General features: G+C 38.3%; 1 protein-coding gene across 1 annotated transcript in view; it reads left to right on the top strand.

The window, feature by feature from the left end:
- LOC124367995 (carboxypeptidase M-like) overlaps positions 1-15,473 on the top strand; it is a 79,481-nt gene that overhangs the window by 21,087 nt on the left and 42,921 nt on the right. The window contains 2 exon segments of the mRNA XM_046825260.1: positions 4,701-5,004; positions 5,949-6,174. Coding sequence (XP_046681216.1) covers positions 4,720-5,004; positions 5,949-6,174 — 511 coding nt within the window. The 5' untranslated portion in view covers positions 4,701-4,719.

Here is a 15,473-nt window from a genome sequence, read left to right as displayed (position 1 = left end):
TGACCTCTCTCTCTTTAGGGTTGAATAAGACATGCTGCTTCATTTAGAAAGGAAATCGAACGTTAACACAGTTTGATAGTTATAATGCTGATATTTAAATGGTTATGGATGTCAAGGATTCTTTGAGTGCACATAATTTACAAAATCTAAGAACATCGTTGGATTCACACCTTGATGTGGAATCTTCTCAAATAGACCTGTAATTAATGATAAGCAAGAACGTAGACGTGAACAGATTTTGGGAGGTCCGGACAACTGATATTTTTCCGTAGTGGACAGAGAGTAAGCCCCATTTTGTTCCTTAAAAAGTTCTTGACCCGTTTTCTTTGTTTAGAACGATCTTTCAGCAGTACACGTCAGTAATTCTGCATTATTTAAAGGATAATAATCGTTTACTAAAAAAGTAATTGAAAAGATTGAAAATTTGGGTGAGTATGGATTTTTTGGACCCTCTCGCTGGCTAAGTCCTTGATGATAAGCTGTCAGACAAACCCATATTTACGTGCCTTTTTCACTGCACCAAGTCAAAACCGAGTGGTCTGGAACAGTTTTATCACCAATCAATCTTACTTTTACGACCTAAGCAATCCCTAATCAGTTACGTCTACTGGGTAAAATCCGCATCTCTTTCACACAATATCCTGTCACACTGTAATAAACCAGAAAAGTCGTGACCTTCAACAGGGATGTAATAGGAAACTTTTACTTGGACAACTTCGGTAATAACGACTTGGGTACTAGGTGCACTTTAATAGAAATGGTGCCAACCATCAAAACCCTGCATAGCTACGATCATAAGATTGACATTAGAAATATATGAAAATAATGCAAAATTAATATTTACTTCAAGGGAACATATGACTGATTTTGTTTACGAAAGGTTGACCATTGGGACTTCCGATGTTCGGGTGGTCCAACAAGTCGGACTTTGGATCTGAGTTAGAGATATCGCATGTTCAAATCCTGTATGTGACTGTAGCATTGTTTATCAGTACCATCGATCTTGTACTGTATCGACTCTCCCCCTTATTCTGTTTGATAAGATCCTCGCACAGGCCAGTGGCCCACGAGGACGGGCAGAATAAGGGTTAAAAGGGGATCGGCCTCTCCTTAAAAAAATGTTTTTAATTGTGAAGAATACCATCATTAACACAATAAAGGTATACTTTATAGCCGTAATACGTGTAAAGGTACATCCTCGTATTTGTGAAAACTCCAAGAACACTCACATTAAAAACTACTAATTACTTTCTTTTTTGCTTAAAGAAGATGCCTTTTTAACCTGACGTTGATTTGCTTTTTATGTAAAAACTCGTTAATGTTTATTTGAAGACTATTATTGATCAGCTACTTATTGGTATCAATGGTTACAAGTTTCATTCAATTACCGCTTCCTAAACTTCCCTTTCCATTCACTTATTCAATGCCTGCTGGATTGTTTAATTCATAAAATATAATGAACCGAAACTTTTAGAGTAATTTAATTATCTGCATTTAAAATTTCACGAAGATAGAAAAGTTATACACTTGATTTTGTTCCTGGAACGTCCTCATAGCATAAAACTCCATAGAGTAATATCAAGAAACTTTCAGAGTTCCCGTACTCATTACGAAGCACAAATTAAACGAAGTTCTCATTTCAACATTTTTACGGGCATATGAAAAGAGTCTGAGGATGATTAACAGTTCCAGCTCGTCAACTTTCACAATATGGTGAAGGGGAAGGTGGATGGGTGTAGGGGTGGGTAAGGAGGGAGGATGGAGGGGAGCCATAATAGACACCTTCTTCAAGCTCTCCCCCTCCACCTTAGAAACAAAGACACTTTTTGCCTCCATCTCGAAAGCAATTTTCCTCTCAATTCTTGGCAATCCAGGGCTCTCAGGTTAGCCGTAAAAAGGACCGGCTTTTTAGATGACCACGATTCCACTATGATCGACATTTTTAATTCAAACTCAATTCTAATGGTGGTTTTTAAGGTTCTGACCCAAGGTCATCGAGTATTCGACATAAGTAGAGCATCGGTTGAGTCTATTATCGTAACTTCATTGTTAACTTATTGAAAATGTCATATAATGGTACTCATATTTTTACATAGTACCATTATAGACGATGGTATAGACAATTTTTACAACAATAGACGAATGTAAAATGTTAGAATACATGCAACTTTGAAATCTTTCGAACTTTTGGCCCCAATATCAGTAAGGGTCTTTGGATTATGTATCAAGTCTGTAGGACCTTTCTATCAAGAGTTGACGGACAGACTATACGATTTTTAGAAGGACTCTGGGTTCCTTCATAGTTATGTTATAAATCACAAAATTAGAGTAAGACATCCGTAACACCCTATAGAACTATATTATTGGATGTTTAGATCTATTAAACGTCATATATCAAATTCAGAATCGTTGTGTTTAGTAGTAGTTCTGGACTGAAAATAACAATTTTTATGATAAATATAACATTTTTATGCTTATTTTTGATTGCGGTAGGACAACATAACAGAATAGAAATGGTAAAAATAATTCGTAACCTCAAAAAGTATTTCTATGATGTGTACTGGACCTAAAATGCTATTAGACAGTAGTGGCATATGTAGACCAGCTTTTTGAGTTAATGAATCTGATTTAAGAGCACATCACCCCGGGGTTCTTGCCCCCCCCCCCTCAACGGTGAATGGAATATGGAATACTAACTTTGAACGAATTAGATAGGCCTCATACATTGAAAAATATTAAACCGCTGTACATACAAAAAATGTTATTAAAGGTCAAGGATAAAATAATACAAAGGAAAGCGAAAAAGAGGTTAACAGAAAAGTCAAAAATTGCAAATCATTGTTGGTCCGAAGACCATCGTATCAATTGGGATGAAGCTAACGTAATACATCGGGGACCTCATATTACTTAAAATACCATTAATCGACGCTTCATTCATTAAATTGGCAGACCAACCGACAGTCAACCATCAGCCGAAATTAGACCGCTTTGGTTGACAATTCTAAAAAATGAGCTAACGAGGAAACCTAAGGTATCAAACCGATTAGAGATTTGCAATAAGCAAATGCGAAATCACAGTATGGTCTAGAGAAGTCCATCTAAAATGAACCAATAATAAAAAAAGGCGCACTCCCCGTTTACTCCTTTTTGTCACCATCTTGTTTATGTCGTGACGATCGCAATTGGCCTCTAGCAAATTCTTTGCGGTTGGCCGGTGAATGCAGACCTATTATGACCTGTATTCTTTAGTTCTGTTTTAATAACTATTGTTTTGTTTTTATTAAGTGCTTTACAGTTACTATGCACGAAGTTTACACACAACACGGTTGTTGTGATTCCTGCCTTATGCGTGTCACAACGCTCTGATTGTGATTTGTTTATATTAACCTAGATTGCATTAATGTTTTAAGTTATTTATGCACCTGAGAAAGGAATCAGACTGCAGACCACGAAACGTATTGTTACTGATTTCTCGTATCACAGGGCAAAATCTTTCCATCGTCAAAAACAAACTTCGAAGTAAAAAACTACTGATCTTTAATCAAGTTGGATTGGTTTTATATCAATAGTTTTACGGCTCTTTGGGTGGCGAGTTCAAAGCCCCTCCCTCATCTTCCTCCCTTAGTTAAGCCACTGATAGACGTTAAATAAGTGAGAGTTCACTCAGATTTAATGGCTAGAAATCTTTATTTCCATATACTAGTATTTCCATAAATTAGTTTAAGGCAATTATGTTTAAATTGTATGTATTTAGCTAATATTTAATGAAGGTTAAAACCTCGAACAGCACCAAAGTTTGCGCTATAATATTACCTAAGATTACGGGACGAGAAAGGCGAAGTTTGGGTGATGATGGTGGGGGGAGGGGTATCGCAGCTCACACATTCTAGTGCCGGCTATTTCCACCCTGTATTGGTGAAACAGTAATGCCCTCAACCCCCCCCCCCCCCCACGACTCACTGCTTCTTCAGCTCTCGAGCTTTGTATTTATATCGCTAGATGTAACGATTTTTATTGTTTAATAAGTAGGCATTTTCCTAATTCACTAAAAATTTGAAAAGTACTTGCTTGTGTGTCCTATCACAATATTACCTTTTTATCTATTTCACTACCAAAATAAACATGTACAAGTATTTCTATGCGGAAGATGTTTATATGTGTCTCTGATGTCGAAACGATGTAAATGTTCGTTTTGAGCTTCATCGTCGTCAACTTTCTTTGGGTCTCTTCAGATGAACGTGACTCCAGATTCTAGGAGTCAAGTCCGAGACAATGACAGGTACCAGATGCTATAATAAAAGGAAGGAACTAGAGCTAAATTCAAAATTCAATTGAATCGACCCTACCTACAATAGCTATATTATGTGTAATGTTTAACCGTTTTACCTATAGCTGTTTAATAGTAGGTTGAGTGACGAAAAATCATTAAACAGAAATTTATCTAGAACCTTTTTCTATATCTTATGGTTCTCTATTTCGTGACAGAAAATAACACGTGCATTTCTCCCACGAAATTTGAAACTCCCAAAATGTGGGAATTTAGCAGATTTGGCACCAATGAAATGCTTTTGCTCTTTACAGTGCAAATTACCATGAACCTCCTCCAACAAGATAGAATACTAAAAGATGTTTCCTTCCTCTAGTATCCTTCCTTGACGTGCGTATCGTGAATGCAGACCTCATTCTCTCTTCACTTTCAGGTCGAAGGAAGCGACAGAGATGAAGCCTTCAGTGTGGCGGGCGTCCGCCACATTCATCATACTGGTGTACCTGTATGTGCTGGCGGTCCAGGAGATACTGGGCGAGGAGGTGGTTGTCACCAGTAGTCATCTGGCAGGTCCAGCATACCACACGGGGCCAGCATTGCAGCATACGGGCCCAGCATCACATCAGACTGCGCCTATCAGCCACCAGGATGACTATGTCCGAAACCACCACAAGTTGGATGAAAATGGCAACAGTCAAACCCACCAGTACGTCAAAGGAGTTGCTTTTGAAGCCACCGTAAGTAGCAAATTGTTCCAGTTCAGAACTAAAATTTTATGCTCTTAAGAACGGCATTGTAATTTACCAGTGGCTATTCATCATATTCCTCAAGGATCTTTCTAAATTCCAAAATTGAACACTAAAACATTGTATCAGGGACTTCTTTGGAACCAGGATGATTTTTATCAAGTAATCCTTGTTTGAAAAGCTAGGAAAGGTTTTGTAATCGATATTTCTAACCCATATGTTCTGAATATGAGTATCAAAATATGTCCAAAACAACGATTTTGGAGGGGAAATGCTTTGCGTTCAAACCAAGTTTCAAACAACCCATTTACATTTTCCGAACTCGTCGAGTACTATGATCCCAAAGTAGTTCGTAACTAGTGAAATTGAAAAAAAAAACGTGTAATTTTCTTAATTTTCAAAAAAAAATGTTCTCATACATTTAAACCTATTTATTTTATATTGGTGATGAAACGATGATCCTATTATATAAGCCTTTCAGACTAACAGCCCTTGTTATTCAGAAGCCTATGCAAAAAAGTAGTGTACGAAGATCCCATCATGGTAAAAACTATGTGAAGATGTATAATAGAACCGATCACTGTTACTATTAGTTAATTCTAAAACCTATTTTAACTGTACATCTAATTTTAATTTTCTCGTCTGAAAAAACTTATTAACTACATTAGAGTGAATCGATTGAAAATACTGCCATGATGAAAAAAATAAAACCAAGTAAGAGACAGCAAAAAAGTGGGTCTATCTAAAGATTCTCACTGATGAAAGGCTGAAAATGCATCTAAATATCGTATGTCTGAGAAAATCAATAAGATCCCAATAATACTTTGACGGATTTTACGATTGGCTATTGTTAAGCAACTACGTTACTGATAATTTTAGTACCTTTAAATGTATCCTTTCTTTCGAAAACTATAAATCCTCCTGATCCTTTCTAGGTGGAAGACCCAGATGTGCCAGCCACAAGAGCCGTGGGGGGACCCAGCTACAGACCCTATAACGTGGACTATACTCCCGGAACAGCTACAGGCACTGCCCTCGACGATGGGTACGGGCTGGAATTCAAGTACCACAACTACGATCAGCTGACGCGCTACTTGCGGACCACATCGTCTCGTTATCCTAATCTCACCGCTCTCTACTCCATCGGCAAGTCAGTACAAGGTGAGGGCTGGTAATACATTAGGAATCAAACCCAACGTTGAGGTCCGTTGGATTTTTGGGAGTTGTAGGGACATCTCAAACGACCTAACAATGTCACAAGTTCAATTATCAGAGGAGAATATTATGACAAAACAACACAATTCCAAAAATAGTTTTTGGATCCATTATTTCATTTCATTTATTTATATTCATTATTGTTGGTAGGATTCATTTTACAGCGTCGTACATATTTTTTTGTTTGAATAAAGTGGTTTCAATTTGAGCCTGGCGCCTATAACCAACGACCCACACATTAGTTTAGTTTTAAATAAGAGGGTCGTTGGCCCAACGATCGGTGGTGTAATCGAACCGGTTTGTTTGAACATTGCAGGATATATTGCATTTTGGTTCGTTGGCCCAACGACTCACTTAAATTACTATTGCTTAAAATTAATTCATAGTTCAATTACACCATAGATTGTTGGCCCAAAGAACCTATACCAGTAAATTTAATCTATAAGGTTCATTGGGCCAACGACCCTATTTTGTACAATTTACAGAAATGAAACCAATAGGGTCGTTGGTCCAACGAGCCCGTGGAGTAATAGAACCTCTATATCTTTATAAAGTGGGTCGTCGGGCCAACGGCCCTCGCCCTCTGTACAGATTAAGTTTATTTCAGTAGGTCGTTGGGCCAAACGATCAGTGGAGTAATCGAACCGTCCCCGGTGAGAAATATGGAAAGATGTCCAACAAATTACAAAATGATCCCTTTCAAAATAATAACAATCAAATATACAGTGTGGTATATAATGTACGCTCATTAGCATACATTGGTAATGTAATTGCTAATTAATTGTAAATATGGTACATTTTTGGTTTTTTTTTTAGCCATATCCTATTCTTCCCCATGGGCTAACGTCTCTGCAAAGAGGGTTGGTAGTAATCTATAGTTGGTTTTCATGTGTCCAAACAAGAATTTGACGATTGTAAAATGAATGGGGTGGAGCATTATATCAGATTGCTCACAGATCCTTGTTTATACAGACAGTAGCTTATGTGATCTTTAAAAGTATAATTGAGTATATGATGATACTTCAACAAGAAGTATAGAGAGAGAGAGAGAGAGAGAGAGAGAGAGAGAGAGAGAGAGAGAGAGAGACGTCTTTATTCAAATTCTTTAAGATTAGGCAGGCGTCAATGTACAAAATGTCATAAATCGTCATTGAAAATAAACAAAACAAATATAATTTAGTTATGAGTTATCACAAAATATCCCAGTCTCTCCAAGAGATGAACTCATTTAAGAGTAGAAGGGTCTTTGTGACAGTCACATCCTGAGAAGAGACTTCATCTTAGGGTAATCTAGGCTCTTCAGTTCTTTGGGTAGAACATTGAAAAACTAGGCCCCGCTGTATGCTGGTCGCTTTTCAAAGAGCGCAGAGCGGTGTGAAGGAAGGTGGAAATCCATGGCAAAGCGAGTGTTACTACCGATGGACCTCAGCGTGTCTATGTACGCCTCTTGAGCATGCGGACATTACTGCAGCCAGGATGTCGAATCGCTTTCTTTTGAAGAAGCAGCACTCTCTCTAGATTTGTGCCGGATGAGCCACCCCACAAGGCAATACCATAGTTCATATGGCTCTCAAAGAAGGCGTGATAAGCAATTCTTGCTGACTCCATTGAACTGACTGCCAGGGTTATTCTCAGGGTGAATAAGGCGCTGCTCAGCTTCCTGCAGAGGATGTCGACGTGGTGTTGCCAAGAAAGATTGACATCAATGGTGACTCCCAAATGCTTCATGTGGTCCATGTTCCGGAGATTTGGCAAAACAGCAATCTCTTTATTCTTGTGACCAAATACAAGCTGCACTGTTTTTCCTTCATTGAAGACCAGGTCGTTATTGTTGCAGTAGTCTACCGCCACATTAACTGCAACAAAGGAGTCAATCTCGAGACTCTCCATGGAACTGTCAGATGATAGGACGACAGTATCATCAACATACATGAAGCATTACCCAAAGGGTCTGATGCACGAGGAGAAGTCGTTCGTGAACATAATGAAAATCACTGATCCCAAGACTGAACCTTGCGGCACACCCCTGGAAACAATGAGTGAAGAGGATCGGACTCTGCAGGTTTCTCCCTTGTATGCGTTAGTAATTTCAACTATCTGAGACCTGTCCTCTAAGTAACTGGCAAACCAGTGTTGGACTCTACGACAGATTCCCAGGGAGTTCAACTTTGCAAGAATAAGTTAATGGCCCAAGCAGTCGAACGCTTCATGAAGATTCCAGTGACATTTTTCCCCTCTTCAAGATTTTCGATGATTGCCTCCACTAATTCCACCAGCTCTGTCACAGTCGACCTCTCCTTAAAAACCCATGTTGGCTCTTCGTAAGTAGGCTGTTTGCGTTTAGATGCTGGAAGAGTCTTGCCAGCTCCACCCTTTCGATGATTTTGGAGAAGGTGGGGATCAGGGAAATAGGTCGGTAATTCTTCATTTCATTCATTTTCCGCGCTTGTGCAGAGGGAAGACCTTAGCTTTTTTCAGGAAAAACCCTTGAGAAAGTGACAGACTGATAATGTGTATGAGAGGGCACGACAGTTCTTATTTGCAGAACTTGGCGATTTTGGGTGATATTTCGTCCAGTCCTGCAGATGACTTCGCTTTCAAGGAATCTATAATTTTAGCCAGTTCCAGACCGTCAGTAGGTCTATACTCATGAAGTCTAGAATTTTCATGACACACTGGGCTGTTAGGAAGTGCAGATAGATTCCTAGCACCAACGATTGTGCGGAGTGATTCTTCAACGATGTTAGTGAAGTAATGGTAAGTGGTGCGCAATGCCCATGGGGTCCTCCAATTCCTTGTCTTCCACAACTAATGACTTTATTTGAGGTTGCAGGGCCTTATTCGAGTTCCGCTCGCTGTTTATTATGTCCCAGATGGCCTTACTCTTATTGTCAACAGTCATGATGTGATTTATGCTGTACGCGCGTCGAAGATTCCTCAACTTGAGATCGTAGGTTTTCTTGCAGGAATTTGCTGTAAGTTTGTCCTCTTGGCTCCCGGTTAAAAGATACCTGTCGTTGGCCTCCAAGAAACAACGCTTAAGCCTTCTGGCTTCCGCATTACAAAATACTCTCTTTTTTATTGCATCTTGATTGTTTGGATGAGCATGGGTGGTTGAGAATTAAAGTGAGAGTTCTTAATAGAGTGTCATGTGCCTCGTTGACATCGTTAGTACTCATGACATTCTCCCACGATTCTTCTACCAATAATCTTTTTAGAATGATAAGGTTTCTCAAGTTTGTGTTCCTGTAGGTAGAGATGATATGATTATTGACAGAAGTTGGCACATGGAGTGAGCAAAGCTGTCCGGAATGATCCGAGATCCCAGTCTGCAACACTCGCACTTTCAGATGGTCTGGGCTCAAGTCTGTGCAGACTACATCGATTGATGTTGCCGAGGTGGGGGTCATCCTGGTCGCTGGTAAAAGCATACGCCTCATATTGAAGGAGGCGAGTAGATCGTGCAGCAAATTGTTTTCATTTGAAGAGCGCAGGTCTTCTATATTTATATCTCCAACAATTAAGGTTTGAGAGCTGTTTGTTGATGGAAGTGTTTCCAAAACATAAGCAAGAAGGTCGAGGACCTGTCTTGTCTTATCAAGGCAGTTTGTTGGAGGTCGGTAGACTCCTAAAAGTCTAGTGTTCGTTATTTTTTTCACGAGATTGGCCATGCTCCGTTAGAACAACCACGTCCGGATTCAGAGAAAGAAGAAGATGGTTTATTCTGTCTATTTTGTTGCTTATCCGGTCCGTGATTTGGTGAAATATAGTCAGTTTTGAGAAGCGCTCGCCTGGTCTACTACAGGTTTCGTGCATTTTCTCTTGTACAGCTGTTTCTGTCTGTGTTTTTTTTTCCTTTTCGTTGAATCTAATAAATGGCTTGTAGAAACAGGTTTTGCAATCGATGATGCACAAGCTTCAACAGTTTTTGAAACAGGAGAAGAAGCCTCCGAGACAGGAAAAGACGCGCGACGGCCCAAAATCAATTCGCAAGAAGCCGACAGGAAGCCTGAGCCGACTCATGGACCCCCTACCACCCCGCTTCATCCCAAAGACTTGAAGAATTCAATATGCTGAAGGTAGAATTCTTCCACTTTTTGCTCTTTAGGTCGCACTATTGCGTGCATTGGGGGCTTCCGGACATGGTTTGTTGAAGATAAAGGTCTAACATGCACTGACAGATGTAAACACTCGTCTATGCCCGAACTGGGATGGACCGAGTGTGTCGGCACTGCACATTCCATCCGCTGACGTTGAAAGGAATCCTGGCAGAAAGTGTACAAGGATCTGTAGCTCTCTTCCAGAGCTGATAACAGCCTTCAGTTTGCAGACATCAGTTTTAATACGTGTGCTTTCGGTTGGAATGGGCCCAATGGGGTCGGAAGAGTTAGTCTTGGAGATGTTTTGATTAGGGACTGTGTTCTTCGGCGTTTGATTTAAGTAGAAGTAGCTCCTTCTCTAAAATAACAATTTTCTGCTCATAGGAGTTGATTGTACGTACTACGTGTTTATCATCGTGTTCTTCGAATGATTTTTGCAATTGCATCCTTAGTTCTTTTTCAAGAAAATGTTGTCTCTCTGCTATTTGTAGTGTCTACAGGTTTTCCTCCCTTTGTTGCCAGGACTTCAATTGCGTTTAAAAGATCTTCTATTTTTGATTCTAAGGATTTAATGGTAAAGGATAAACTTGAATTTTTTTTAACTCTTTATTTTGTGTTAGAAGCTTAGAGCCTATTTCTGCAGATATTTGTAACTTAATTTCGTTAGTTAGTTCCCTTTCGGAGTAACAGGCAAGTATTAGTTGAAGTTCTTCTAGGGATTTGGCACTTGTTGCTGCTGGTAGATCATGATTTAGATCTGCACTTGATGATTTATCCCCAATATCACAAGTGGGACAGAGCCATTTTTCGATCGGATAGAGCCAATTGTAATGCTCAATGGTCATACCCATACATAGCCTGTGATACAAATACCTTCGCAAAATACCGCCTCCTCATTGTCATTAACAAATCGATCACAGAGTAGGCAGGTTAGTTCATTTTGATCGGTTGAGTGTCGGGAACTGCTTAATAGGGTTATATCTTGCTCTTTTTGTGCTAATAGTCGCTTGTGTGCTTTGAGTCTAGTCTCCATTGTTAGGAATTGTCACGTTAGAATGTCAAAATCTAAAAGGCTGTGGTTAAAGGGGAAATTGGCTTGGAGTATTTGCTACCCTGTTGTGCGTCACTGAGTAAGCTCAGCTGGTTGTAAACGATGTTCATGTAGTGACAGACGAAAAACAGCCAATGTTGTATGACGTAGGTTATTGCAATGTGCTTATTGGTGAGTTAATTATACCAGCCATTTTCCGAAGATAAAAAACACTTTGTCGTCGGAACAGTTTACAGTTTTTCTAAGTCGGCTGCAGATTTGATCTCGATCGCCGGCGAGCCGTCGCTGACGCGCATGAAGATGTTGCCGCCTCAAAGCCACAGATATTTAATATTACGTGTCTTCTTCACCTCTCGAACCTGTCCAAGGAGTCGTCTTCTAGCTGGAGATAGAGACTCGTTCAAGAATGTCGGTTTATCAACTGCTAGTCCAATATGCCTCGTAGAAAATTCTTGCCTTTTCTCTCGCCTTTTGTTTATTAAAAGTTCTTTATCGGTACGGCGAACGAATTTAACGACAATGCCGCGTGGTCGAGATGGATTGTCCTTACTGCCGACGCGATGACACACGTCTATCATGTCATCAGCAATGTTTACATTTAAGGGCTTCCCGACGTCTTTTACAATTTGCACTACCGATTCATTATTAGCTTCAGGAATACCTTGCAGCTCAACAAAATTCCTCCGCGAATACTGTTCTAAGTCGTCCACCTTTTTTCCAAATTAAGTACCTTTTCTTTTAAAACTTTATTTTCTGATTTAAGTTCATCCATCACTTTTACAAATTTTTCAATTTTTCCAATCCCGATCTGCAAAGTTTCAGTGGGCTCTTCAAGTTTACTATGCAGTAAACCGTAAGACTCATTAAAATCACTTACATTTTTTCTTTGCTCATCGCGTATTTCACTCAGCGCCTTCATAATGTCCTCTAGCGTTATCGTACCTTCTTGTGCACTAGTTTCCAGTCTCATACTCTTCCGCCGCGCTTGGCCGCACGGATCGCACCTCCAAACGGCGTTTTGCTCCTCCAAATAAGCCAAATCCGCTTGGGCCATTTTAACACATTTTGCGTGAAATAATTTTGCACAGTCACCACGTTAATTTTGTTTGACTTTTTTTGAAACTAGATAAGCACACTTAGCAAGCAGTTAGATATATTTAAGAAATATATAAGAAAAAGTCTCAGATTGTCACTGACAGTATACAAAATGGCACGGGACACGAGGATAAGTAACGATAGCCACTAATACACGGGAACACAGATAAGAGATCCGCACTGCGATACGTCCGCTCTGTTTGAACTCTGACTCATCACTGAAATATATATATATATTATATTTATATATATAATATATATATATATATATATATATATATATATATATATATATATATATATATATATATATATATTACAATATAGAATTTTGTGAGAAATAAAACAAAAAAAAACTCTTATCTGATAAAATAAAAAAGTTACAATTTTTAACAAAATTGATAAAAAGGGCTCCGAGGTTTTCGCCAGTACTTGTTTAATAGAGGCCCGAGATTTTGCTAGTGACAAAAATTTTACTCTCGAGTGCAAAGGGTTAAAGTAAACAATCTTATTTTACAGTTGTTCTTTTTCATAAAAATAAATTTTTGTGTAGCAAAAAGATTTTAACCTTTGGTGGGAATTGAACACTGGCCCACCAATCAATTGCATTAGATGACAGTTGGTGCCTTTGGTACTTCTTAAAAAACTACAATTACAATGTAATTATTATACAGTTAAAAGAGGATTGTATGTCTGTCTCTAATAAAGTTTCGGAGTGATACTGCATCAAAATTTGGTCCAAGATGTATACAGTTTATTTATTCTCCCCAGTTTTGATAATCTTAATTTTTTAATATTAATTTATTATAGTAAAGTATGTACTACCAAAACCAAGTGTAATTCAGTGTGCGTGTTTTCCTATTCGCTTAAAACATCCAGCAACAAAAAGCACATAAAAAATTAAACACTTAACGCTAGCCAAATGAAGAGAAAGAATAAAGAAAGAGTCAGTCTGAAAGTTTAACCTTGACCAGACTCTCGACCAGAAACTGGTTGAACTTCTTTCCTCTCGGTCACCTGTTTGCTCAAATTTACAGCTGGTAGGCCGTCCATCCTCAAACCTGTCTGACTCACTTCCCGACAGGCTATTAATTCTAGCAGGTTGTCAAGCGTCATTTCCTGACATGAAGTGAATAATATTGACGATAGTTAAAATAATACAGTACACGGAGAGAGATCTTGAACTGGATAAAATAGTTTTCTGGACACCTTTACAAAACTTCACGTCATGCAACTAACGAGGTACAGTAAGCAAACAGAAAACCTAACCTCAAAATTCAACTGAAGTAGGCTAAGTTATAGGGTCTGGCCACCAGCTACAGCGAAGTAATGAAACACGAAATGTTAGAGAAAGATAGTAAAATAATAAACTACACGAACTTTGGTATTTTATATTACAGATCGTATAGAGCAAGTGAGAAGAGGACTTAAATTATGACGTAATGAAGAGTTGTTTGATATCGACTCTGTGCAAAGCAAACTGTTACCTTATCTCTGAACTGCTACTAGTTACTGGACTTGTGACTATAATAGATACAGGGCACTGATTATGATAACTAGTCTACTTTATTATAGTCTTATTGGAGGACAATTAATTACTTGTCTTATTCAATAGTTTGTTTACTGCAGTACTGGGGCTAATAATAAAATGATGATGAAATTACCTGTAATGTAAATGCAGAGGATGTCTACATTAATAATTCTGGGCAAGTTGTAATATTATAAGGTTTCTTAGATATCTAAGTCAAGGCCATAGTTGGTTTTTTTTGTTTTGTAATGTTATCGTTAAATTTATGTTTTTAAAATTGTAATGTATGAGATTCTTCTTGTTATGGTTATTTATAACTCTTATTATATATGATTGTTACATTTTGAAGTTGGATAGTATAATTGTTCGATAATAGCAATTGAATAACAAGTGTAGGGCGCTTATTAAAGTCTCCCCAATAATTCCTTCCATTGTAACTAATAATTTAGTAAATTAATAATTACTTAATTATTTGTTAAACAAAATAGAGGATTAACGATTGTAACCTGTCCTCTTCTTTGTGTAAAGATGAATGATATGAAGCATAGATAAAACTTGAAGCAGTTCAGCACAAATCAATGTTTGGTTTGATGATGAACTTGCCGAAGTCAAATTTAGCAAGAGAATAAGATGTACCTTAAAACAATGAATCATGTCCCAGAACATAAACAATGCCATTGCACAGTACAGGTGTAACTGCCTTAAAGAAATGTTAAACATGCACGAAAGCTAGTAAATCACAGTGCTTTGTAATTTATGGATGGTATTTTAGTTTTAGATGTTTAAACGCCTGAAAAAGCATTCCTGTTGTAGTATTTCGTCAAACGAACTGAGTTGTTTGTTTACTTTCATACATTTGGTTTTAGGGATCAACACTTGCAGAAGAAGTAGATATCAGTTTTGAAAATGTCGTCCATGATAAATTCTTGCAATTTGCTAATCATTCCATATGTAACGGACGATTCATACTTTTTGCCAGTCATGAACACAAATTACTCCTATAAGATCTCAACTACAAATTTAGATGTCCCCATTACAGAAAGTGAGATCCTTGAGTAGCCCTTAGACAGCCTTAAACATCCTGCTGAGGAGTTCATAACTTTATATCTGACATCTTCTGAGTCTGACTGAACGAAAACTTATTTCCATTATCCGAAAACAACTGTTTCCAGTATCTTTAAACCTTTATATGATGTCAGATGTGGAGTTTTTGCCATGATACTGACACTGAACACAGTGAGGATGATATATCAGTATGAGAACAGTACAAAATTAATATCTACTTCCAGAGAACATATGACTATGGTTGTCTTAGAAAGGTTTTCTCATTGGGAGTGCCGATGGTCGAGCGGTCTAGGACGTTGGACTTAAGCAAATTAAAATCTTGTCTATGAGTGGACCTTGACTGGACCAACTTTTCTCCTTATTCTGTTTGATAAGATCCGTTCACAGGGCAGTGACCCATTCATAG

The sequence above is a fragment of the Homalodisca vitripennis genome, chromosome 8 (genome assembly GCF_021130785.1).
Source record: "Homalodisca vitripennis isolate AUS2020 chromosome 8, UT_GWSS_2.1, whole genome shotgun sequence".
NCBI lineage: Eukaryota > Metazoa > Arthropoda > Insecta > Hemiptera > Cicadellidae > Homalodisca > Homalodisca vitripennis.
This window is presented reverse-complemented; position numbering and strand designations above follow the sequence as displayed.